Raw genomic sequence first — 23158 nt, forward strand, 5'->3', positions numbered from 1 at the left:
TAAACAACAGATCCTCCACTCCCTTTATTTTTGTCAGTTCTAATATTCAGTTTTCTAATTACTATTTGAACTTGGTTATTGTCGTAGTTTTCTGGTATAGTTGGTTCCAATGTTTTGGAACCCTCATACCGATTCTATTCTATGATTTGTCGACTACTTCTTGCTTTAATTTAGGTTGAAATAATGGCCTCTATTTCTGTAAATATTCCATCTTTTCAAGGATTATTTAAAAAAGGTGCCCACCTAAAAACGAAACCCTAAATTTACAAAACGGAATTAGATTTATCACCAAACTACAGATTGAACATTACGGACACAAGGCTCATTCACAACGTTTTGGCTTTAAAAAATAAAATAAAAATGGAGAAGGGTCAAAAATCGATAATTAGCTCCGAACCGTGCTTTCGTCGTTGCTGATTGGAGAGAACGAGCCAAAAGCGAGATTGATCGAGAGAAATAGATAATGTAAGAGGGGTGTGTTGAGTTTTCTGTGAGTGGAAAACCATGGTTAAAATGTGTATATACCCACATACGAAAAGAGTTATGCCTCTCATTAGGTAGAAGCTATTGCGACAAAAAGTTTAGACAAATTTTATCAGGTGTCGATCCTACCATTACTTGGGATAGCAACAAAACGCGAGTAGTCCAACTTATTCGTGGTCACATTTAGTAGAAAATTCTAGAATTCAAAACATATTTGGAGTTCGCGGCGGATCATGTACTCTGCAAATAAAACTTGATGAACCGCCATACTAGGATACGCATTTATCTTTATAAATATAAGGTTGTCTCTATATATTACTTCTCCTAATAACCCTAAAATAAAACACAATCCCTCTCTCTCTCGATCGTTACTAGATTCGATATCTAGCGTGCTTGCTATATGTGGAAAAAAAGCTGTCGATTGCAGGTATCGGTGTGCTTCGTTTGGAATGCATTCCATATGTCATTTTAGAACTTGACTAGTAAAAGGAAAACAGCTAAATCTACACATTCGTAAGCCACACATTGCCAGGAAAGATCCATCCTCGTAACACCTTGAATCAGCTTTCGGTTTCGAGCCTGACGGAGCTTGCGGATGCAGCATCATTCATCAGATGCGGCCTCGACTCGATTTGTCTACTCGTCATAAGTGCTCATGAAACCGCCGATGAATCCCGCCCCGTTACAGTTTCCGCACAGCATATGCTTCCTGCCTCTGCACATGCAAAGATCATGCGTAAAGCTTACGATCACAACTACAAGAACAGAGCATGCCAAAAGGACCGGCACGTTTTGAAGTCCGCGTTCTTGAAAATTCAGGAAAAGGTTTCTGCGGCCCGAGATTTTCAGTATTGCCCGCGAGCGACCGATGTTCGTTTCGGGGGGAGTCGAGCTTACCCGCAGAGCCAACAGGAGTCGCCGGCTTTGAACTGTCCATTGAAGAGATCCTCCGAGTTCACGCCGCTGCCTTTACATTGAGAACACATGACCGCACCTGCGTATTGGGACAACGCACGAAACGAAACCATTTTCAGATCAGACAGCAAGTTTTCGATGAGGTAATCGGCACGCGTAATGTGTGTAAGAATTCCAATGGAGATTTCAAAGGCCGATCCGTCCCCGATTGATGGAACTTCGCGGTTTCGTTCTGCTGACAGTCAACGAAGGTGACCGAAATGAAAGATGCGAAGAAGGCTGTTCCAATTGATCTTGTTTCTTGGGAAGTCTCTGTTTTGGCAGTAGCTTAAAGAAGACCAAGGCATTTTTTTTTATGCCTTTTTCTTCAATTGCGTTCCATGGGGAGACAATTCCGAATGGCAGCATGTTCAAACTGAGATCAAGAGGCTTTTACCTCCGTAGCCCACTCTATAATCCTATCTACGATTTTCAAAAACCGACGGCCAATCAACAAACAAACATCTTCTATTGTCGGAATATTTATAAAAGGTGACCTATCACCTAATATTCCAGTAACGGCTGATGCATCTTAGTAACTTATTCACACTTTAGTAAAGTTACTTTTTTAGAAAATTTACAAATTTTCTACTCATCTAATCTTTTATTGACTTCTATTTATTTTTTCTTATCAATTCCTTACATTTACCTACTTTGAAGTTATCCGGCCAACTTTTTTTTTTCTTTCAAATTATTAACTAACATTGGTCTACCATCTCTCATCTCAGTTACTCACCAAGGTTTGTTTGGTTTTCGTAAGTCATGAACTTTCATTATCGTTACCAACTTTTCCTTATTTCTCATACAATATAAATTTTTATCAACTATCACATGAATTTACCAACTTTTGTTTGTATAATTTATTGGTTCTTCTCCAATTAGATTACTAACTTGATTTACCAAATCTCATTTGAGTCACTTATCAACATCTGTTTAGATTTTTTTTATAATCTTTTCTATTTAGCCACCCCTTGCATTTACTAATTCCTTTTAGAATTACCGACCTTAATTAGAAAAGTTAGCAACTCTAATCTGATTAAGTTACTAATGCGTTACCAACTTTAATTGTAGTTGCTAATTTTATATGATTTTCTTAACGGAGCAACTTCTCTTATCTTTTTTTTAAAAAAAAAAAAAACCTTTTCTTATAGATTATAAACTTTTATTCACCATTTTACCAACATCTTGGTATATTAACTTTCATATGAATTACTTATCATATATTTATTTTTTCATTTAATTTACCATCAACTGAATTACCACTTTACTTTGACATGCTTGCTAACTTTTGAGATTGACCTAACTCTTTTAAAAATTATCATCCTCAATCAGAGTGAGTATTAATTTTTCTTCGGTTAAATTACTAATTAATTTTGCATTATCAACTCTTATTTGAGTTTGTTAGTAATGTTTATTTGGATTTTTTTTAATATCGACTTCTCTTATATCTAACGGCGAAAAAATTGTCATATCATTAACCCGCCTCTATTGACTTTTCTTACTGACAACCCCAGCTTCTCCAGTAGTTATGCCGTATCAACATCATGTTATCACTTAAACAGAGACGTGTGCTTTTAATAAACAGTTGCCACCCCCAGTATGTGCCACTTTCCTAATATATTTATCAACTATCACTTGAACTAATCAACCATGATTTTTGTACCTTGCAAATGTCCGACTAAATTAATAAGTAATTGCTGGTTAGTTAAATTTACCGATTATTGATGAAACTACCAACTTTTCAATGTAAATTACCCAGTTTCAATTAAGTGACCAATTGGGTTACCAACTCTTAGTTGAGTTTCTTACCAACATTTATTTGGTTTTCTAATCCACCAATTTTACTATTGACTTACACTTTTTGTTTCTCTTACTCCCCAACCCTTTGCTACCGCTAAATTACCAATTAATATTGTGTTACAAACTCTTATGAGAGTTAGTTACTTACATTTAAATTTTTATAATTATCACCGTCTTTATATCTAACAGAAAAAGACGTTTACAGAACTTTTATTTAACTTCCCTACCAACATCTTGGATTTACCATCTATTATAAGAAGCTGCTATATTTGTTTGGTGATTATTAATTATATTCTCCATAGTAATCCAATAAAAAGTTGGTAAATTAAAAAAGACTGAAAAAAGGTCTGTAACTAACTCTTTCTTTAAATGAGAGTTGGTATCACAAAATTAGTTGATCACTTAATCGTAAAAAAAGTTGATGAATAACTTAGATTAAGATTGGTAATTTCATATAAGAGTTAGTAAGTTGAAGACGCAACTAAGAGGGAAGTAAAAGATAAGATAAATTTATAATTAAACAAAGAATGAACTCAATAAGTAACTCTAATGTGAGTTGCTTTTGTTTTGTTTTTTTGTTTTGAAACTTAAATAGAGTTGGTAGCTCAAATACAAAAGTTGATAAGTCACTTTACTTAATGTTGGTAAATTTTTACTAAATCATAAGACAAGCTACCCATTCCATCTTAAATGGTGGTACATTTAAGGATTTTCTAAGAAATGCAAATAAAAATTTATAAGCAATAAGAAAAGTTGATTTTTTTTTAAAAGTAAATGTTGGTAATTTACTAAATGAGAGTTTTTTTTTTTTTTTACTAAACTCAATAAGAGTTGGTAAACAATTATTGAGTGATAATTTAATGGGAAATAGTTGGTTGGTAAGGGTAATTTAGGTTGATAATTTCTAAAAATAATTGTAAATGTAAAGGGTTGCCAATCAAGGCAAATGATAATTGGTAACTCAATAGAAAAATCACTGAATTACAATAATAAACTCAAATGGGGTTGATATTTAAAACTAGTCAGTTGAACAAAAGTTGATATATCACATTAATTTATATTCTGAATTTCATATAAGAGTTACTAAATTAGAAGCGTCGGTAAGTTATAAAATAAAAATTGAAAATGAGTAGAAACTAGTATTTGGCAAGCGAAAAAAAAGTCATATTATCATAAAAGTTTTATAAGTTACTAGTAAGTTATCTTAAAAAAAGGTCACCAATCATTTCTTTCATAAATTTTGTCTATAGAGCACAACATGTCCAATTGAAAATTTACGGGGAGGATTGATTTGTGGTCATCCTAGCCTCGGTACCTAAATGGGCGGTTGGTTTATGCACACACTCGAGTCTAAATTTGTTATTGATGTATACACCTACCGGTTCGGACCTCGCCGGTTAGCGGCGGCTGGGCCCAACTCAGGCAAGCATTATGTTCCTGTTATAGAGATTTTATTCATAGGACTATGCATGGTGGTGCAGATCAGAACTAGGCGAACTAGCAAGCTGAAGTGACAGAAAGAGAATACAATCCCTCTGATCTTCAATCACAAAGCAGCAACGAGCTTACCATTTCCGTCGCAGTCGGTGCAAATCATGCTCTTCGGTTTCGTGCGCCCGTCGCCCTTGGCAGCCTGGATGGGCAAAATTCAAAGAAACATCGAGTTTAACCCAAGCGGGAGGATGAGCAAAAGAAGCACGATGCGTACTGCTGAATTACGCTGGAGCAGACAAAGATTGAACGGAGTAGAGAGCCGGTCTGCATCGAAGTTATAATGATGTCTTCACCTGAGCTTTCACCAGTCGAAACGTGGTAGTTGGAGGATGACGATGGGTGGTGCCGGGGTCTCCTGGACGAATTCCGTGTGCTGGGACAGGACTGGTCAGCTGATTCTCTGATCATGGAAGCAAATTCATGAGCTGTGAAGCAAAGCAAGCTCTCACAGAGAGAGAGAGAGAGAGAGAGAGAGAGAGACCTGATCTTGAGTTGGCATAGAATGAAGGAGAAGGAGGGGAGCTCCAAGGTGCAGACGCCATGGAAGAGTTAAGGTGATGGTCTCTCGAAAGAAGCAGACGTAGAAGATAATATCTTCTTCCTTTTTGGCCTCTTGGAAAAAATATCTTTTCAAACGATAGGGATTGCAAACGGGCCGGGCGGGCTAGGCGTAGAGGGGATCTTCGGCCCGACCTGAACAGATCGGGCTTGATTTTTAGGGTCTCGTGTGTAGGACGGCCCGAAAAGGAGAAAAATGGGGCTGGAGCGAAATTATTCGGTTCGGTTCGAGCTAGTATTCTTCTTTTGTTTTCTTTAAAAAAATATTATCAGTTTTTTTAATAATTAACATAATTCTTTAGCCAAATTAACGCACAGCTACTTAAAAGTGGAAAATTCATTAAGCGAAAAAAAGGAGAAAATTTTCAAGCCCATCTTTGGCGGAGCTTTGATATTTTATAGGGATAAATATGATTTTAGGGTAAAGAACGAGAATTTGAGAATCGACCTAATTGATTTAGTATTTCTAGATTCAAAAATTAGGAAATCTAAACCGATAAGTTTTTGTGTTTTTTATTATTTTATATTTTCGCAATATCTTATAGTATTTTATGATTTTCAATTATGAGTATGTAATATGAATCCATTTGTTTGAGTTTTCGTTTCCGATGATATCTATAATTAAAACTTTTATTTTGTTAATATTTCATAATTTTTATGTATATAACTATAAGTTGTGATTAATGAATTATAGCACATAGTGGTCATTAAAAATGATGATTCGCCACAATTGTTCAATTAAAAGTACATGTGGAACTCGAGTAAATCTTGTAACTAACGTTGAAATTCACGATAAAGTAGATTCTAGGTTTCTCAATATGTAAGATATGTTATGAGTTCTAAATTTTTTTGCTCCGTTACGAGATAAAACCTAGACGGAATTTGAAACGTTTACCATTAATATTTCATCAACATGATCTACAAAGTCCATGAACACATATTAGAAATTTAATTAAAAAGATTATTATACGGCATTTTTGTCATGTGAGAAGATGGCAAGATGTGCAAAATTTATCATCGCGTGCGGGAACAAAGAAGTCATGCGGTAATTTTCTTGGTAATTTTTCCTATGGAGGCACGATCTCCGACCCGACCCGACCCGACTTGATTTTCCTCGAACGCCAGCCCGGCCCGTCCCTTTTGCATTTCGGGCCCCGACGGGCTCGGGCGGGCCGACAGGTCGCGAGTCGCCTCGGACGACGCATCGCGCTGTCCCAATTCGGATCACGAACCGAACTCGCCGCCTCCTTCTTCTTCCGCCTCTTCTTCTTCTTCCTTCTTCACTTCGTCTCGTCTCGTAGCAGAGAGAATCTCTGCAAATTCATCCTCCACGACATCCTTTCCACCTCCTCTCTCCTTCCTCCGCAGAAGCAGCAGCAGCATCAGCAGCGCAAGAACCGTTACTCACTTAGGTACTCTCTCTCTCTCTCTCTCTCGCGCTGTGCGTTTCGAACCCTAATCCGTCGCGCTCGAATCTCTCCCCGCACCGAAGTAACGGTCGAATTCTCGTGCGCGTTCGCGCTGCAGGCAGGCAATGGGAGAGACGAGGGACAACGATGCGTACGAGGAGGAGCTCCTCGATTACGAGGAGGAGGAAGACAAGGCCATGGACTCCGCCTCCGCCAAGGTCAACGGCGAAGCCACCAAGAAGTGAGTGTACTTCTCTCCTTCTCCCGCCCTCCTTGCTTTCCTTCGCTCGAGGTTGTGGGTTTGGCGTTGGATCGGAACGGCGACGTTTTTGTGCGCGTAGAGTAGGGAGAGATGGGAACTCGAGGGTTTTGGAGCTCGCGTTTGCCGGTGAACGGCGTCGATTTCTTTGCGCGGAGAGCTTATTGTTGTTTCGATGTCGTGCGCAGGGGTTACGTCGGGATTCACAGCTCCGGTTTCAGAGACTTCCTTTTGAAGCCAGAGTTGCTTCGTGCTATTGTGGACTCCGGTTTCGAGCACCCATCCGAAGGCAAACTTCATACTCATTGAACTTCTTTTGATGTTTATGTATTGGTCGTCGACTGGATCGTTTACGTGTTGTGTGTGTGTGTGTGTGTCTGTCTTTCTTTGTTCTATCAGTTCTATATATTTGGATAAGATATTGTGGAAGCAAAGAGCGGATGACGGCAGATGGACGTAAGGAAAAGGAAATCTGGATGGGGATGAATGAAAAAGTATTCTTTTTCTTTGGATATCTTGATGTGTAAGAAAATTCTTAAGGGAAATCAAACTGTTTTCATGCTTCTTTCAAGTTTTGATCACTTTAGGAAGGCTTATGAACCTCTCGTAGCAGTTGTGATGGAAGATGATGTATATATCTATGGCTCTTGTCTTCATCTTTTTCACATCTTACGTAGTTTTCCCCTTTTGAGTTCTTCTGTATTCACCTGCCGAGCATATTAAGGAATTTGTTCTATTGTGGATGTTTCTTCTAAATTTTTCTAGTTTTTGGATGACTCTACTTCTGAAAGAAAATTGAGGCAATTAATTAACTTTTCCCTGGAGAAAAGATACCTTTGACTTGCATGATTGCCTAGCTTTAGCCCATGAATATTAGTTTTCCTGTGATTTTCCCCTTTTAAGTTTTTCTTCAGAATTGGCATTTCTCTCTCCTTTGTGCCACTTTCAGTGTCTTATGCTTCTTTACATCTAAACTTTCAGGTAATATTCTAGCATCACAATCTTTCAGCGAAAAAGTTATGGTGGTAAACCTTTCAAGTGAAAGGAGCAGGAACATAATATTTACTTACCAAAGGTTCCTTCAATGCAACTTTCTTTGATTCATCAGTCCAACACGAATGCATTCCTCAAGCTATATTGGGCATGGATGTCATTTGCCAAGCAAAATCTGGGATGGGGAAAACAGCTGTTTTTGTTTTGTCAACTTTGCAACAAATTGAAACGGTTGCTGGGCAAGTTGCTGCACTTGTTCTCTGTCACACGAGGGAGTTAGCCTATCAGGTACTTCTTAATTATCTTACCATGTCTTATCTCAATGAGGAAAAGAAGGTTGTTATTTTCATTCTCCTTTATGGATGATCTTGTTCTGTCAGTAGGTTTGTGGGGTTTTCCTCTATATTGCATTTGTAATCCTTTTGAGATAGTCATTCTTTGTTGTTGTCTAGATCTGTCACGAGTTTGAGAGGTTCAGTAAGTATTTGCCAGAGATCAAGATTGCAGTTTTTTATGGTGGCGTCAATGTCAGAATCCACAAGGAGCTGTTGAAGAATGAATGCCCCCATATTGTTGTTGGCACACCTGGCAGAATTTTGGCTCTGGCAAGGGACAAGGACCTTTCTTTAAAGAATGTTAGGCATTTCATCCTTGATGAGTGTGACAAGATGCTCGAATCTCTCGGTATGATGTTTCTTAGAAAGAAAAAGAAAACAAGAAGCTCTGCCTTCTGATAGTAGTTAGTTGATGATTCTTCTTTCAAGCAGTAGGTTGCAGCTTAGTCATTGTGGACATTGTTTGTATCGTATGCAGACATGAGGAGAGATGTGCAGGAGATATTCAAGATGACGCCTCACGATAAGCAAGTCATGATGTTTTCAGCAACCCTCAGCAAAGAAATCCGCCCGGTTTGCCACAAGTTTATGCAAGATGTAATGTCTCATCACCATTATAACTTGAATTTGAAGTCTAACTTGATATTAGCGGCCTTTTTTACGGCTAGAGTAGATGTTTGCAGCATGGCAACTCCATGTTCCCCTGGGCAACTTGTGTGTGTGGCGCCGATCTGCTGTATCTTTAACTTCATCACGCGGAATATCCGGCTAGATGGGGGAAATTGGTGGAAGTTAAGATTGTCAACCATGAAGGGTGGGAATATTCCAGTGAAGCTTCTGTTTGCTTTTCTTTGTCGTTCTTGGCATCTTTGATGTTTTCTTCTGATGTTTTGGTCAGAGGATGGATTTAACGTGGGCATTTTACTCCTCCCCCGTTCCCTGGGTGAAGTGGTTGGATTATCTCACTGTCTTTTTATCTCTTTTTTTCCTGGCTTTGGGTGGGGGGTGGTGGTGGTTTTGGGGGTTTTTGGGGGGTGGGGGAGGGTTGATGGTTGTGGTGATCGGTTGCTGGGGTCGTTAATTGAAACATGAATTTGTCAAGTACGACTTCAGCTTGTTGCGACAGTGGAGAGCTTGATAAGGAGCCAAATCAGATGCAACAGGGTCGCAATTCAATGGATGATGCATTGTTCAATTCGTAGTGGCTTCTCCTAGCTTGAGGAGGGCGCTTAATCTGATTGACTGAATTTGCTGACGTTTGTTCCTTTCAGCCTATGGAAATATATGTTGACGAGGCCAAGTTGACCCTTCACGGTCTTGTACAGGTATATATAGTTCGAGTTTTCTTGTGTAGCTCCTTTCTGTAAAGTTAAATATCCGGTGTTCTGACTGAAAATCACGCTGAATTGGCAGCACTACATCAAATTAAGTGAAGGGGAGAAAAATCGCAAGCTAAATGACCTTCTTGATGCATTGGACTTCAATCAAGTCGTAATCTTCGTCAAAAGTGTCAGCCGAGCTGCTGAGTTAAACAAGTTACTCGTGGATTGCAACTTTCCTTCTATATGCATCCATTCTGGCATGTCACAGGAGGAAAGGTTCATCTCTCTCTCTCTCTCTCTGCCCCTGCACGTGCTTATATGTGCTTTTTGTTGCTAGATTTTTTTTTTTTTTTTTGCCAATCTTATGAGTTTGCTCTTGATAGCCTTCTTCTATCAAGACTATTTTATAATGGATAATCATAGTGATGTGTTTGCCTCAGACAACAGCATTTCAGTTTGAATAGTGTGGAGAATGATACTTACTGCACGCCCTTTTTTCTTTTCAAAAATACGGAGCACCTTCAAAGAAGGGCTGTTAGGTTCATTGCCCTTGATTAGATTGTGTTCACTTGGCGAGATTCCTTATCTAGGATCAAGCAAACTCTGATGGTGCAAAACTTAGGATAAGTAGTAAATGCTGACCTTTGCTTCTTGAGGCATGGTTGAAGGAATGCCCTTACTGCTAAGGCAACTCAGGTTGAACCTGGCATGCCACGGTTTCAGGTTGTAGAAAGTTTGCTTCATCGGGACATGGATGCTTGGGGTGAAGTGGTGGATATGATAGTGGCTTTTGTTCATCCTAATTATTCTTACTAGTGATCTAGGTGAGGAAGAGGACCTAGATTTGTAAGAATGAGCAATGATGCCTTCCTAGAGTAGGAAGCATCTTGAGAGGCTATCTTACCAAAATGCAAAGGAAAACAACAATAAGTTGATAAGCAATTAGACTAGATTTGTGGTTTATGGCATGTTTGATTTACATGAATGAGTAGGAATGGAATCACAATTTCAGGTGCCAATTCCCTTTTTCATGCTTGGATCAGCATGTGAATAATGGGATGGTGGTTCTGGGGAATGTTCATTCCACCAACTCCTTAAAATTTGGCATTCCACTCCATAGGCCATGGAATCAGCATTCCACTTCCAAGGCTAGAGCCATATGGACTCATAAAATAAATGAAAGTGAAAGAATTTTATTTATCAATATATAAATTTTTCAATAATTATTTTAAATTATTAATCATCTAATGTTTTTCAAATGATTTTATAATTTTAGTAAGTACCATTTTAAATGAAAATGCAAGTGTCCTTAAGTTTTATTTGTTAACCGATTCCTTTTCCGTATTTATTTTGCTAAAAGCCAAACAAAAGAAATCTTACTCTATTCCATTCCCAGAAACTTGCCAAACAAAAAAAAATGAAATCTTTGTTCGTTTCTATTCCATCTGTTATTCAATTCCATACTGTCATACCAAATATGTCCTAAGTGGTGCTCATTTTCTAATTGTATTTGGGAGATTATGAACTTCTTGTTCTGCTTGAGATTGCATTGTCTCTCTTCATTTGCCATTATGCAGTGTAGTTGCCTTGCAACATTTTAAAGTTTTAGTAGCTATCATAATAGGATGTGTTTTGTAGGTTGACACGGTACAAAGGTTTCAAAGAAGGGCATAAAAGGATTCTTGTTGCGACAGATTTGGTTGGTCGGGGGATTGACATTGAACGTGTTAATATTGTGATTAACTATGACATGCCAGATTCTGCCGACACTTATCTGCACAGGGTATCCTTCATAATCTTATATTACAAATATATTTGGTTTAGCTGTATTAGGATTCCTAAACAAATTTAAGCATATTTTTGTACTAAATTTACCACAGGTTGGTCGAGCTGGAAGGTTTGGCACTAAAGGCTTGGCAATCACATTTGTTTCTTCTGCTTCAGATTCTGACACACTCAACCAGGTTGCAATTTGGTGCTCTTTGGTGCTCTTTTGTCATTTTAGGGTATCTTCCATGCAAGTGTTCATTATATTTAATATCTTATTTCAGGTTCAAGCTAGGTTCGAGGTGGATATAAAGGAGCTTCCTGAACAGATAGATACCTCTACATACAGTACGTTTATCGGATGCTTGTTTTGTACACCAAGTTAGTGTTGAGGTTGTCTCACATAAGTTGTGGAAGGGGTTGGTGGTCGGTTTATAAGTGTGAGAGAAAACCTCATTGGGGTGAGAGAGGCCCTAGACCATCCAATACTAGTATCTGTGCTTGGCTTGTCAACAAGTCTAGACCTAATAGTCACACAAGAGAGTTTGGGTTGTTACGGCTTTGACCTAAGCCCGACATATGAGGAGGAGATTGTTGAGGTTGTCCCATCTCGGTTGTGTGAGGGAAAGCCTCATTCCTTGAGCTAGCTTTTGGGGTGGGAGGGGCCCAAGATTACTCACTAGTTAGTAGTCTAGCCTACTTGCTTAGGACCATTAACCTTTCTACCCAACCCTATTTTAATGGTCTACATACAGTATGTTTATCGGATGCTTGTTTTTGTGCACCAAGTTAGTGTTGAGGTTGTCTCACATAGGTTGTGGAAGGGGTTGGTGGTTGATTTGTAAATGTGAGGGAAAACCTCATTGAGGGGAGAGAGGTCTGAAACCACCCAACACTGATATCAGAGCTCGGGGTGCCAAGAAGTCTAGACCCAGTAGTCACACGAGAGAGTTTGGGTTGTTACGGCTTCGACCTAGGCCCGATGTATGAGGGGAAAATTTTGAGGTTGTCTCATATCGGTTGCAAGGGAAAGCCTCATCTCTTGAGCCAGCATTTGGGTGAGAGAGGCCCAAGACCACTTAACAGTTTGTTGTCTAGCCTACTTGCTTAGGACCACTAAACTTTTTACCCAACCCTATTTTTAATGGGTTGACACTTTATTTTAAGTTTTGGTCACATGTTGAAGAGTAAAAATCTTTTGAAACTGTCTCGATTGCATGGTGGGGATATCATATTTAGTTCTTTGGCTTCTGCTCTCTGTTCAGCTTTTCCTTGTGCAATGATGTTCTGAAATGTACATCATGCTTAATGCTCTTGGCCATTCTAGCATTTCAATTCATGGTAAGGTCTTAACATGTATCTTGTTGCTTTTGTGCAGTGCCATCCTAGAGGGTTGTTTGGATAGACAACTTCTGACACAGCTGGGCATGGATGGGTTCAAGCTGGAGGCGTATCTTATGTCCCTGTTAGTCTTTCTGCAGTTCTTGTCAGCATCTCTCTTAGTTCTGCTGTAGATTTTGAGGACTTGATTTAATGCATACTAGAACAGTTGTCTGTAGAGCTATGGATTAACGTTTTTGAGTTTAGTTGCGTGATTTGGGTTGGTGTGTGATTTTTAATCATATTTGACAGTTTGAATTACATATAAATGGAGTTCCTTAATTGAGTCTTACACTTAATAATGTCGAAGGTTCATGAAATAGGAAGCTGCAGGACTTTGCAAAGTAGCAAAGTTAACCTTCTTGGTGGGCAAAGTTATCGTTATCGTTATTGTTAAGAAAGCAGGCTTTCTTGATGTTTATGGATCGGTATGCATACTCCAGAATAGCGAAAGATGTGAAGGGTCTTTGTTGGGTTCTTGTGTGTAAAGTGTCAATAGGATTCTCACAAAGAAAGTTAATAATGAACGTTTGGATTTACAAATGATTAATTATGTATAGCAGAAGGCACGACATGCGTCAAGAATTGCGGATACGAAACTTGCTGTCGTGTACGTTCCACCAAGATTTGTTGTTGATACAAAGGGGAGAAGGTGGTACGTAAAAACGCAAAGCGGCGAAGTAATCTCAACCGGCGCAACATAGTTTTTCATCGGTCTCTGCGTAGATTGTAGCTAAATTCGTCGCGTTAGGTAAGATTCTAGAGGTGGCCCTGTGAATTCAGAAGACAGCCCCCGGCCATGTAGCATCTTGTCTCGATTGGATTCAGGAGGTGGATCGTACAGCGTGGCAATTTGTGACGCATGGCACTGTGTAGGTCCCACACTTTCTTTTAATTTATGTGTTGTTCGAATATTGTATTTAATGATGCAACCCGTTCCCATGAGCCAAATGATCAAGAGCTGAGTACTCCTTTTAAGGAACTTCACCCGAATGAATCGGACTGGGTCCCTACATCCCTCTGTACCAGAGAGATCATTTCTACAGTTCTTGCTCTGTTTAAAAAGTATAGTTATCACCGAAGAAAGTTTTAACAAAAGACTTAAATTTATTATATTTGTGCCAATTCAGTCATAATATTTTAATTTGACTAATTTAGTTCCAATTTTTTGACAATTTGTCAATTTAGTCATGCTGGCCAATTTAATTGGATATTATTAACTTGGGCGCTGAGAATACTACGTAGGATGATCAACGTAAATATGAATAATTTTATAATTTATATATTTTTGAATTTTTAAATATTTTTATCTTTTATCTTTTCCTTCTTTTTCTATGAAGTCTTTTGAGGTTTGCCGAGCCTTGCTTGTGAACTTTGTCGAACTCAGAAGGAAAATAAGGAAAGAAAGAAACAAGAAGAACAATAGAGATGAAAAAAATGTAAAAATTCAAATTTTTTTTTTTAAAATTATTGAAATTGCTCATACCAACCGAGTATGTCATATAAGATGACCATCGGCGATGTCCAATCAAAATTGAACGAAAAAGACTAGATTGGCAAATTGTCAAAATGTTCATGACTAAATTAGCCAAATTGAAATATTTAAAATTGAGTTGACCAAGTGTGATAGGTTTAGAATTTTTTTTTTATAATTTCTTCCCATCCCCCATAGGACTGATTAAGAAAAATCTACTATCCATCCGAATTAATTCCTCTCTTTTTTTGACCTTGCCATATTTTACCACTTTTTTTTTTAGTCGAATTTCTTAAATAGCCTCTTTCCATTTTTGAAGAAACTACTCTCTTCTACTTGTCATTCCAACACTTGACAACTACACTAGAATTGCTACCTTGGGACCAGGCACTTTTACTAGGTAAGTAAGGTGGCCCAGACTGGTGTCTCAATAATTAATCTAATTTGCTCCTTCCCGGAATAGAAAGGGCCTGCATGTTTTTATTCCTTATTTCTGTTTCTGAACACTTTTTTTTTTTTTTGTTCCCTGGAACAAAAAAGAACAACGTGTTTGGTTGCATTTACATTTTTTTTTTTTTTTTTTTTTTTTGTGCTCGGAACACAAAAAGAACAAAAATGAGAAACAAAAAAAGTTGTTTCTTGTTCTAGAAACGATTTTGAAAAACGCTTCTTCTTCTCTCTCTTCTCTTTTCTTCTTCTTCTTTTCTTCTTCTTTTTTTCTTCTTTTTTTCTTTGGCCGGCGTCTTTGGCCATGGTCGGCGATCTCGAGGGCTAGCGATGCCGTCGAGGTCGGCGACCTCGCCCAGAGTCCCCCGGCGGGCCGAGCCTCCACCCTCGGCCTCACGGCAAGGCTCGCCGTGGCTGGCGAGGCGAGGCTGCCGGCCCCGTTGGCCGGTCGGCCGGAGGCCGGTGACCGGCCGAAAGAAGAAAAATAAAAAAGAAAGGAAAAAATGAAAAATAAAATAAAAATATTAAAAATTAAAAGAAACAAAAAAAAGAATAAAATTTACCAAATGTGTTTCTATTTTTTTTTTTTAAGAACAAATTTACCAAACGCATCTTTCTAATAAAAAACACTTTTTATTTATTTATTATTTTTGTTCCCTGGAACAAAAAAAGAACAGAAATGTTACCATGCAGCCCCAAAACAATCCGATGTTCCAGATCTATTGACAATGGGGACTAATCGCTATCGTGGGGATAACATTCTAGTGTGCTTTAATAGGACAATTGGAACTTGGAAGGTACAGTAACATGCTGATCACAAAAATCAATTGCTTAGATGGACATATCAATTTGATCTTATCCAAATTAGCGTCAAATATAGGAAATTAAGATATTTCTTGTTAAGATACTATGCAATCAGACTTCAAGAATTCGATTAAGGTAATTCGAGATAATATGTCACATCTCTACTCATTCGGTAGATGAGCTGTTTTGGTGGCAAAACCTCCTAAGCTTTGCCATATATGGGAAAATACACACTAAGAATATGAAACGAGACGAGTGGAATTTTCCCTTTTGGTGCCTGAGTTGGAGAGGATTAGATGTCTTTTTTCATTTGTCCTTGTAATAGGTGTAATAATAAATGCTGCGAATTGTTGGTACCTAAACGATTCTATAATTCCGTCTATATATAAAATCTCTAGGAACATGTTTAGGACAACATCCGTATATCTCTCCATCTCGCATTTCATCTGTTGTTTGTCTTCTCTGTTAGCCAAGAAGGTCCTTTATCATGTTAGTGTTCCATATGGTGAGTATCATCTTAGTCGGTACCTAAACGATTCATCTGTTTTTTTATTTTTTTTATTTTTTTTTATGCATCTTTTGACTAATTTCTACCTCTAAATCTTTGACGAGCACGATTTGATTTTCTCACTGTTTAGGGACAGTGGCAGTCTTACTGTTCTATTGGTTTTCAATTTTCACTGGCCATGTCTTTGGCTTTTTGTCTTATGTTTTTACTGCATATGCAACATGTGAAAATTCATGAAACATGTGGATGCTTGTATTAACGAAGGTTGTACCTCATCCGAGAAATAGCATGTATCTAATACAATTTACGAAAACCAATCTTTTCACATGCTTCTTTAAATTGAAAAAAAGAAAAAGAAAAAGAAATTGCTCTTTTATTTTTATTTTATTTTATACCACTTTTCAAAAGGATAGTCTCAATGAGTGTGGTTTGATCAGTACTTCAGTAGTGAAACTTCATTACAAGGAGAGGGTTTGTTAGGTGTTTTTAATTCCACATTTTCGTTGATTTTATATCGTTAGCTCTTTAATTAGTGAAGCATTGAGCAGGGCCTTTCATCGACCTTACTCTTATTTCCCCTTAGACCAAATTAAGCATTGTGATAAGGTAAAAGTTCGAGTAAGGGCTTGAAGTTAAGCCATTTTCTCAAAAAAGAGTACAGGATGAACTTTATTTGAAATAGAACTCTGAAATGGACAACTTAGTCTCAAATAAGATCCCGGAGAACACATGCAACTGATGTGCCATTTCTGTGAAATGCTTGTGAGATATACATTCTCGCCTGCCAACGAAGATTTTGCCAGCCAGTGAGCTGAAGTTTTTATTTGACTATAAGTTAGTCACTTCGAGGTTTTATTTGAAATAGGGTCAATTTTGACTCTCTTTTCAAAGAACGACCACACTTAAAACTTTTTTTTTTTGAAATTTTCCCAATGAAAATAATTTGTTATACCGCTTAATAATAAAATCTAGCGACACTTTTTAGTGTATCTAGCATTTTTCTTGCCGATGTCTAAGCTGTCACTCCTCCCGTTTCCCTTTGAAAAATGCCAGTTTTCTCTGGACTGGTTAGCTCCCCAGCTCAACTTCAAAAGCTGTTTTGGTCATGCAGGGATTTGTAGCTGCAATATACTTGGTCCTCTTCGCTGCTCCGTCAACTTTTTCAAGCCATGGAATCGTTGCAGCATCACCCATCTACAATGTGATAAACTATGGTGCAATTGGAAATGGAGTCGATGATGATACCCAGGTATATTTTTTTTTTATCTTAATTTCTCTCTTTCTTTCTCCACTCCTATTGAAAAAAGCCTGTGTTGTCTTCTCATTATTTCTTTGTTGTCTAGATTGATTTTTTCGTGTTTATGTGATGATTTCCTTTGTTCTTTTCAGGCCTTTGTGAAAGCTTGGGGAGATAGTTGTGGAGACAGCGGAGCACGAGGAACGCCAACTTTAGTTGTTCCTGGTGGGAAGAAGTTTAAACTATCTCCTGTCTCTTTCAAGGGCCCGTGCAAGTCTTCAAGCTTTATCGTAAAGGTGAGAGGGACAAAGATCTTGGAGGATTAATATATTTAGCTAATGTTTTGTTAACCGAAAACTCATTCGAGGCTGACAATGTAATAGTCGAAATTGGTGGCGAAAATTACACACACGAGGTTCTCCATCATTTTTGGTTGCGTCATGATGCATGCCAGATTGGTTGTCGAGCTATTCGACTAGATGTACCTCGAACAACGAACTCACTCGATATGAGTTCTGACTCAAAGAGGATATAACTTGATTGAGTACATCAAAATAAGCTTACTTTCCAATCTTATTAGGGCAAAAGAACTTAATTCCTTATAGAAATTTTTAATTACTAAGCCGCACGATCATTTAAGGGTTTGAATCTCTACATTTTTAAGTTTAAGCAATCAATTATTAATAAAGTATTTCCCATTGCCACAACGTTCTTGCTCCAAAACATAGCATAATGTATGTGATTCTCTCTTTTTGGAGAACAGATTGATGGGACTTTAGTTGCTCCTAGTTCACCAAGTGAATGGAAAGGCTGCTCAGCGGATAGCTGGTTGGTTTTCCAAGACGTGGCCAATCTCAATGTCAAAGGATCAGGACAAGTCGACGGCCAGGGTTCACTTTGGTGGGGTGGAGCTAAGGTCAGTCAACACACATCATCACGTATACATAAGTGTAATGTCAATATATAGATGTAAGTTCAACTTTACTTTTCGCTGTCATATATTTATGCATTCTAAATAGAATTATGATTTTCTTCTGCAGGGATCGACGGGTTGTGAGAATAGACCAACTGTAAGAAGCCATTGTCCAATGCCTCGAACCGATTCTAGATTTTTCTATTAGTTGATATAGTGATGGATATGAGAGCATGATAATTTATATGATATTCTTACGAAAATAAAATAAAAAATAAAATAAAGAATCTATATCTCCATAAATTTTGGGAACTTTTGCTTGCGCTATGTTATGTGGCCTGCTTTTCCAATTGCTTTTGTGGATGAGAATAACAATAAAACTGTGTCGCAGGCCCTGTCCTTTTTTCATTGCATCAATCTAGTGCTAAGTGGACTGCAACACATTAACAGTCCAAAGAATCACATCTCTATCAGTGGCTGTGATGGCGGTACCATCTCCAATCTCCGAATTTCTGCACCTGAAACTAGCCCTAACACAGATGGGATCGACATTTCTAGCACCAACCACCTTAACATCCAAGAACTTAATATTCAAACAGGTACATAAGCTCTAATTATATTGCAGTAAAGTTTTGTCATACATGGTGATGATCTGCTGCTCAATGCTGTGTAATATAGGGGATGATTGCATTGCTATAAATGGTAACTCCAGCTACATTACTATCACTGGAGTTTCATGTGGACCTGGCCATGGTATAAGGTCAGCTGCCATGTTATCAGCGTTGTTGAGATGAGCCTAATTTGATCCAACCTAATAATTAGGATACATACATATTAAATGTGAAGCGTTGTGTCTCTATGCATGTATAGCATTGGAAGCTTAGGTGAACATGGAATCAGTGACACGGTCGAAGGGGTACAAGTGCAGCATTGCACATTCACTGGATCTACGAATGGAGCGAGGATCAAGACTTGGCAGGTGATCATGGGGTCCACCATAGCTTAAAAAGAATGATGATAGATCTCAATAAAGAAAAAAAGTACGATCATATAGATCCCTTGCTCTTTTCTTTTTGCTCCCACTAACCTGTCTCTCTTCTTTTTGTGTACATATAGGGAGGTTCGGGATACGCCAAGGGTATTACTTTTGATCAAATCACGCTCAACGCAGTGAAGAATCCAATCATCATCGACCAATTTTATACCAATGAAGTAGCTCAAGATAATTTGGTAATCTCGCAAGGAAATTTTGAGCACCTTTCTGTAACATCGCAAGCTAAAGAACTAACAACATAAAACGTTTCTTTTTGTCAAGCGTTGCTCGCCGAGGCGGGAGCGCCTCTCAAGTAAAAGCTTCCACGACCTGTATACACAGGAGACTTTTGTTTATCTAGCAGTAATAGGTTTAAGGTTCCTCTATTGGGTGTTGTTGAGACGATGTATGCATCGATGCAGGCATCGAGCGTGGCGGTGAGCAACGTGACGTATACCGGCTTTCGGGGGACCAGTGCTTCGGATCAAGCCATCATACTCAGTTGTTCCAGCATAGGTTGCCTGGATATCAGATTGGACAACAATATGATCACATCATCGACGCCTGGGAAAACGGTCACTTCCTGGTGCAAGAATGCCCATGGATCAGCTACTTTGACCACACCTCGAGTGCGTTGCTTGCTTAAGTAGTTGCCAAGTACAGAAGCAAGTTGCGGTTTACACATGTAGACATGTCTTCATCAATTTATGATATGTGTGATATCTTGAATTTTAGGCTCTGTTTTTAATTGAATAAGTTGGGCTTTTCATCGATGTGCCTATAGTTCTTTTCTCTAGTTTGGCCACTCACGAGATAACTAGTCTATCGGGTAAAACCATTAAGGAATCTAATCGCAATAGACTTAAGAATTCGACTAGGAATTGATTATTCGACCGTGTTAATTTGCAAGGGACATTACGGTATTGTCAAAACGGATTAGAGATTGGAGATAGGTCGACTCGATAGAGGTATGTGATTAGTGTGTGGACGATTCCACCTAATGGAAAAATTTATGTCGAATTGCACTAAATCAATTTTTCTGTTATTTCTATACCCTATGTCCATATTTGAAATCTCGAGATTTTCATGACAACCGAGAGTCACCAATGTGTCGAAAATGTACAATGTGGCTCGAAAACAATCGATCACGAGTCAATTGCACCAAAAAATTCATAAAAGTTACGTGATAGGTTAGGTCACGCTAAAATCGCGCCAGATTGAAATTAACCGCGAATTTGAATCCGATTCTGTCATGTCACAATTTATTTTAAGACCGTCAACTCACATTCTTAAAATTTTTCTGCAAACCGAGATTTTTGGCAAAAATTCAAAGTAGGACAATTTTTGACTGGAAAAATCAGATGACCGTTTTAGGTCACGTTTTTGGGATTCAAGTTGGTTCAATTGACGAGGAAAAATCCTAAGAGGGACAGTGGCATCTTGGTAGAATTCATGGGGATTGAAATGAGTTCAATTAGAGGAGAATGGAAGGGGAATTGAATCAAATTGGATGGCCAGTTGTCCAAATTCGTAGCCAAGGGGGAGACAACCTTTTGGACTCTTTAGGAAGCTTGTTTGGGAAGCTTGAGGGCTGTAATTTGGCTGAGGATGCCAGCTAAGGTGGTAGGGCCAATAACTCAAGTGTTTTTGATTTTTGTGGCCCCCTCCAAGCTGCAGTAGCCATATTCTTCCTCTTCAACCTTGCTGACTCCATTTTAGATTGTTTTGAGGGCTCAAAGTTGCAGAGAAACTAGCTCTCTCTCCTCCCTTTACCGTTGACCATCGCCTGAAGTAGCTGGAGCTCCCTCGCCTCCCGTCACACGCCAAATTGCCAACCGCGAGCCTAGTCGTGCGTCCTTGCCGTCTCGTCTCTAGCTCAAGACTAGCTACTGTCTTGAGCCATCCTGGTCACCGTAGAGACCTCACTGCCACCGTCCGTCACCGTCCAACCATCGTTGTCGCCCCTACTCGCCGTCCAACCATCGCCGTCGCCCCTACTCGCTCGCTGCAGCCACCGGTCCACCTCAGCTCACCGTTCCAGCCTTGGTTCCCTTCAGTTCGGCCTTGGACAGAACCAAACCCCTCAGCTCGGTTGAGAGCTTCCTGTGGCTTTTTCAAGCCCTTCCGAACCTTCGTTGGTGTCGCTGTGGGGTTGTTTATCGCCCGCCTTCGCGTTGCCGTTGCCGTGAACTTATCGGAACGCTAAACCAGTGGGTTTACTTGCTAAACTCTATTTAGGGAGATAAAATGATGCTTAAGGGTTTAGGTGGTTAGTTAAAATGGATTAGTGATTTTATTATCTGTTTGTGTATGTTAGGTTGTTAGAACAGATTTATTAGGGCCTAAAGTAGTCGTACTATTTATCTAAATAGGTTCAAAAATTTTCTAGACCTATTTAGGTAGTTAGATTAGCATTTCCGGCCTAAGTTGCTATTTATTGCATTTAAATTGAATTATTTAATTAATTTTGGTATTTATTTAATTAATTATTATTTTTGGTAAATATATTGGGATAGTCGGTGACCAGAATTTTGTGCCGATTGCAATGATGTGCTTAGTTTATGCAATTGAGTGCAATTGAATTGTGATTTTGATTTTTGAGTATTTAATTCAAAATTTGAAAATTTTGGTAATTATTTAGAAATTACCGGGTATTGGGTTTTGACACCGAAAATAGTTTTAAATACTAGATCAAATAGTGGGATTTGAAAAGGAAGGATATTGGTTTTTCTAGTTCAAATTGATTGTGTACTCACACATGATTATTTTCATTGTGTATTTTTAATACAAATGAAATAGGCCAGGTTCACTATTTTAATTGAGGCATTTGAGTCCAATGCACAGTATCATGGGCTGAGATTGAATGGTCGTTTGTTGGTTAAGAGAACCCGTCCCAAGCTATGTGCTGGACGTGCGCCTATATGAGATGCCCTACCAATGGATGTCGGTCGTAGTAGAGGTTGGACCGATGTTCTATTATGAAATGCCGTTGACATAGTGACGTTGCCATGCTCGATGAGGCAAGACGACGCCTGGCTATACTAGAAGACTGTCGAACTTCGAGTAGGCCATGCCCGTGTGTGGTTGTGATTAACAATTAAAATGTATGCTGAGTGAAATTGATGAGTTGGATTATGGGACAAAATTGTGTGGCACGGAATGTGACGTGTTATAACGATTTAGCCATATAATCGAGACCCTTTTGTGTTTATTGAGATGAAAGTGTTGGCGTTCCAATTGTTTGAGCATGAATACTATTTATGTCTGTGATGTGAATTGCATTGCTATGCAGGAAGGATTTGAGACGAGGTAAATCTTTGTGATTGTGTGGCTATGTGGTTAGGACGCCCTTAGGCATATTTCCTTCCTAGTCGGAGTTTAGGGGGTGAACTTGCTGAGACATTATTTTACCCCATCGTGGGCTCAATATTTTTAGTTCCTTAGATGGTAGTTCCTCCGGAATATTTTGGATAGTTGTGAGCTATTACTGAGTGGGGGATAGATGTTCGGGTCCCTGGTAGTCATTGGGTCTATGAGTTGATCGTGACCACCATCTTGGTCGATGAAAGCCTACCTGAGAGGGTACCACATCAATTCAGGGCGTGGTTCCGCCATGGACTCAATGGATATAGGGTGGGTCCTCTCTAGGGTTTTGAGATTCCCGCTGTGGTTGTCAATGCTGCTTTTGGCGAGGGTATAGCTGACCCTCCTGATGAAGCTGTGGAGGACCCGGTGCCCCCAGAGCCGGTGGAGTTTGAAAGATCTGTGAACATGTCCGACTAGTAGGTTGTAGGACAGTTCATTTTTGAAAATTGATCTTTTGTAGACCTTGTATATAAACTCGGTTTGTTTATGAAGGTGTTTAGTTTGATGTGATTGTCTTGCTTTTCTATCCCATCCTGTTTGTTGTCAATGGTGTTTAATTTGCTTCCACATGTGCATTAAATTGAATGAGTCAGCAATGCCTCCTGAGACGTCACAAATTTTA

The 23158-nt window shown here is 38.8% G+C and overlaps 3 protein-coding genes across 3 annotated transcripts; 2 read left to right on the forward strand and 1 right to left on the reverse strand.

The window, feature by feature from the left end:
* Nucleotides 1-884: 884 nt before the first annotated feature.
* On the reverse strand, nt 885-5352 carry LOC104437678 (protein BUNDLE SHEATH DEFECTIVE 2, chloroplastic). Its single transcript, XM_010050674.3, has 5 exons — nt 5213-5352; nt 5025-5131; nt 4807-4870; nt 1381-1477; nt 885-1198 (listed from the first exon to the last, which is right to left on the reverse strand). The coding sequence occupies exons 1-5, from the start codon at nt 5271-5273 to the stop codon at nt 1120-1122; spliced, it is 408 nt and encodes a 135-aa protein (XP_010048976.2). The 5' UTR covers nt 5274-5352; the 3' UTR covers nt 885-1119.
* A 1186-nt stretch (nt 5353-6538) lies between these two features.
* LOC104437679 (DEAD-box ATP-dependent RNA helicase 15) lies at nt 6539-13053 on the forward strand. Its single transcript, XM_010050675.3, has 12 exons — nt 6539-6701; nt 6817-6939; nt 7146-7246; nt 8066-8238; nt 8403-8634; nt 8764-8882; nt 9557-9610; nt 9699-9883; nt 11246-11390; nt 11488-11571; nt 11659-11722; nt 12753-13053. Exons 2-12 carry the CDS (start codon nt 6824-6826, stop codon nt 12761-12763), a joined length of 1284 nt encoding a protein of 427 aa, XP_010048977.1. The 5' UTR covers nt 6539-6701; nt 6817-6823; the 3' UTR covers nt 12764-13053.
* A 2350-nt stretch (nt 13054-15403) lies between these two features.
* On the forward strand, nt 15404-22953 carry LOC104439870 (probable polygalacturonase At3g15720). Its single transcript, XM_018870235.2, has 11 exons — nt 15404-15472; nt 17099-17236; nt 17377-17520; nt 17988-18140; nt 18283-18294; nt 18529-18736; nt 18816-18897; nt 19008-19116; nt 19254-19367; nt 19593-19799; nt 22819-22953. Exons 1-11 carry the CDS (start codon nt 15404-15406, stop codon nt 22951-22953), a joined length of 1371 nt encoding a protein of 456 aa, XP_018725780.2.
* The last annotated feature ends 205 nt before the right edge of the window (nt 22954-23158 follow it).

Source organism: Eucalyptus grandis, chromosome 3 (assembly GCF_016545825.1).
Source record: "Eucalyptus grandis isolate ANBG69807.140 chromosome 3, ASM1654582v1, whole genome shotgun sequence".
Taxonomy (NCBI): Eukaryota; Viridiplantae; Streptophyta; class Magnoliopsida; order Myrtales; family Myrtaceae; genus Eucalyptus; species Eucalyptus grandis.

Excerpts from the sequence above, each read along its gene's own strand:
- LOC104437679 (XM_010050675.3), top strand. The coding sequence starts at position 6,824 with ATGGGAGAGACGAGGGACAACGATGCGTACGAGGAGGAGCTCCTCGAT. Across the intron at positions 7,247-8,065 it reads TTTCGAGCACCCATCCGAAG|TCCAACACGAATGCATTCCT; the intron begins GCAAACTTCATA and ends TTGATTCATCAG. Across the intron at positions 9,611-9,698 it reads CCCTTCACGGTCTTGTACAG|CACTACATCAAATTAAGTGA; the intron begins GTATATATAGTT and ends CTGAATTGGCAG.
- LOC104439870 (XM_018870235.2), top strand. The coding sequence starts at position 15,404 with ATGGGGACTAATCGCTATCGTGGGGATAACATTCTAGTGTGCTTTAAT. Across the intron at positions 17,521-17,987 it reads CTTCAAGCTTTATCGTAAAG|ATTGATGGGACTTTAGTTGC; the intron begins GTGAGAGGGACA and ends TTTGGAGAACAG. Across the intron at positions 18,737-18,815 it reads AGAACTTAATATTCAAACAG|GGGATGATTGCATTGCTATA; the intron begins GTACATAAGCTC and ends TGTGTAATATAG.
- LOC104437678 (XM_010050674.3), bottom strand. The coding sequence starts at position 5,273 with ATGGCGTCTGCACCTTGGAGCTCCCCTCCTTCTCCTTCATTCTATGCC. Across the intron at positions 5,132-5,212 it reads CTATGCCAACTCAAGATCAG|AGAATCAGCTGACCAGTCCT; the intron begins GTCTCTCTCTCT and ends TTCCATGATCAG. Across the intron at positions 1,199-1,380 it reads GACTCCTGTTGGCTCTGCGG|AGGCAGGAAGCATATGCTGT; the intron begins GTAAGCTCGACT and ends TTGCATGTGCAG.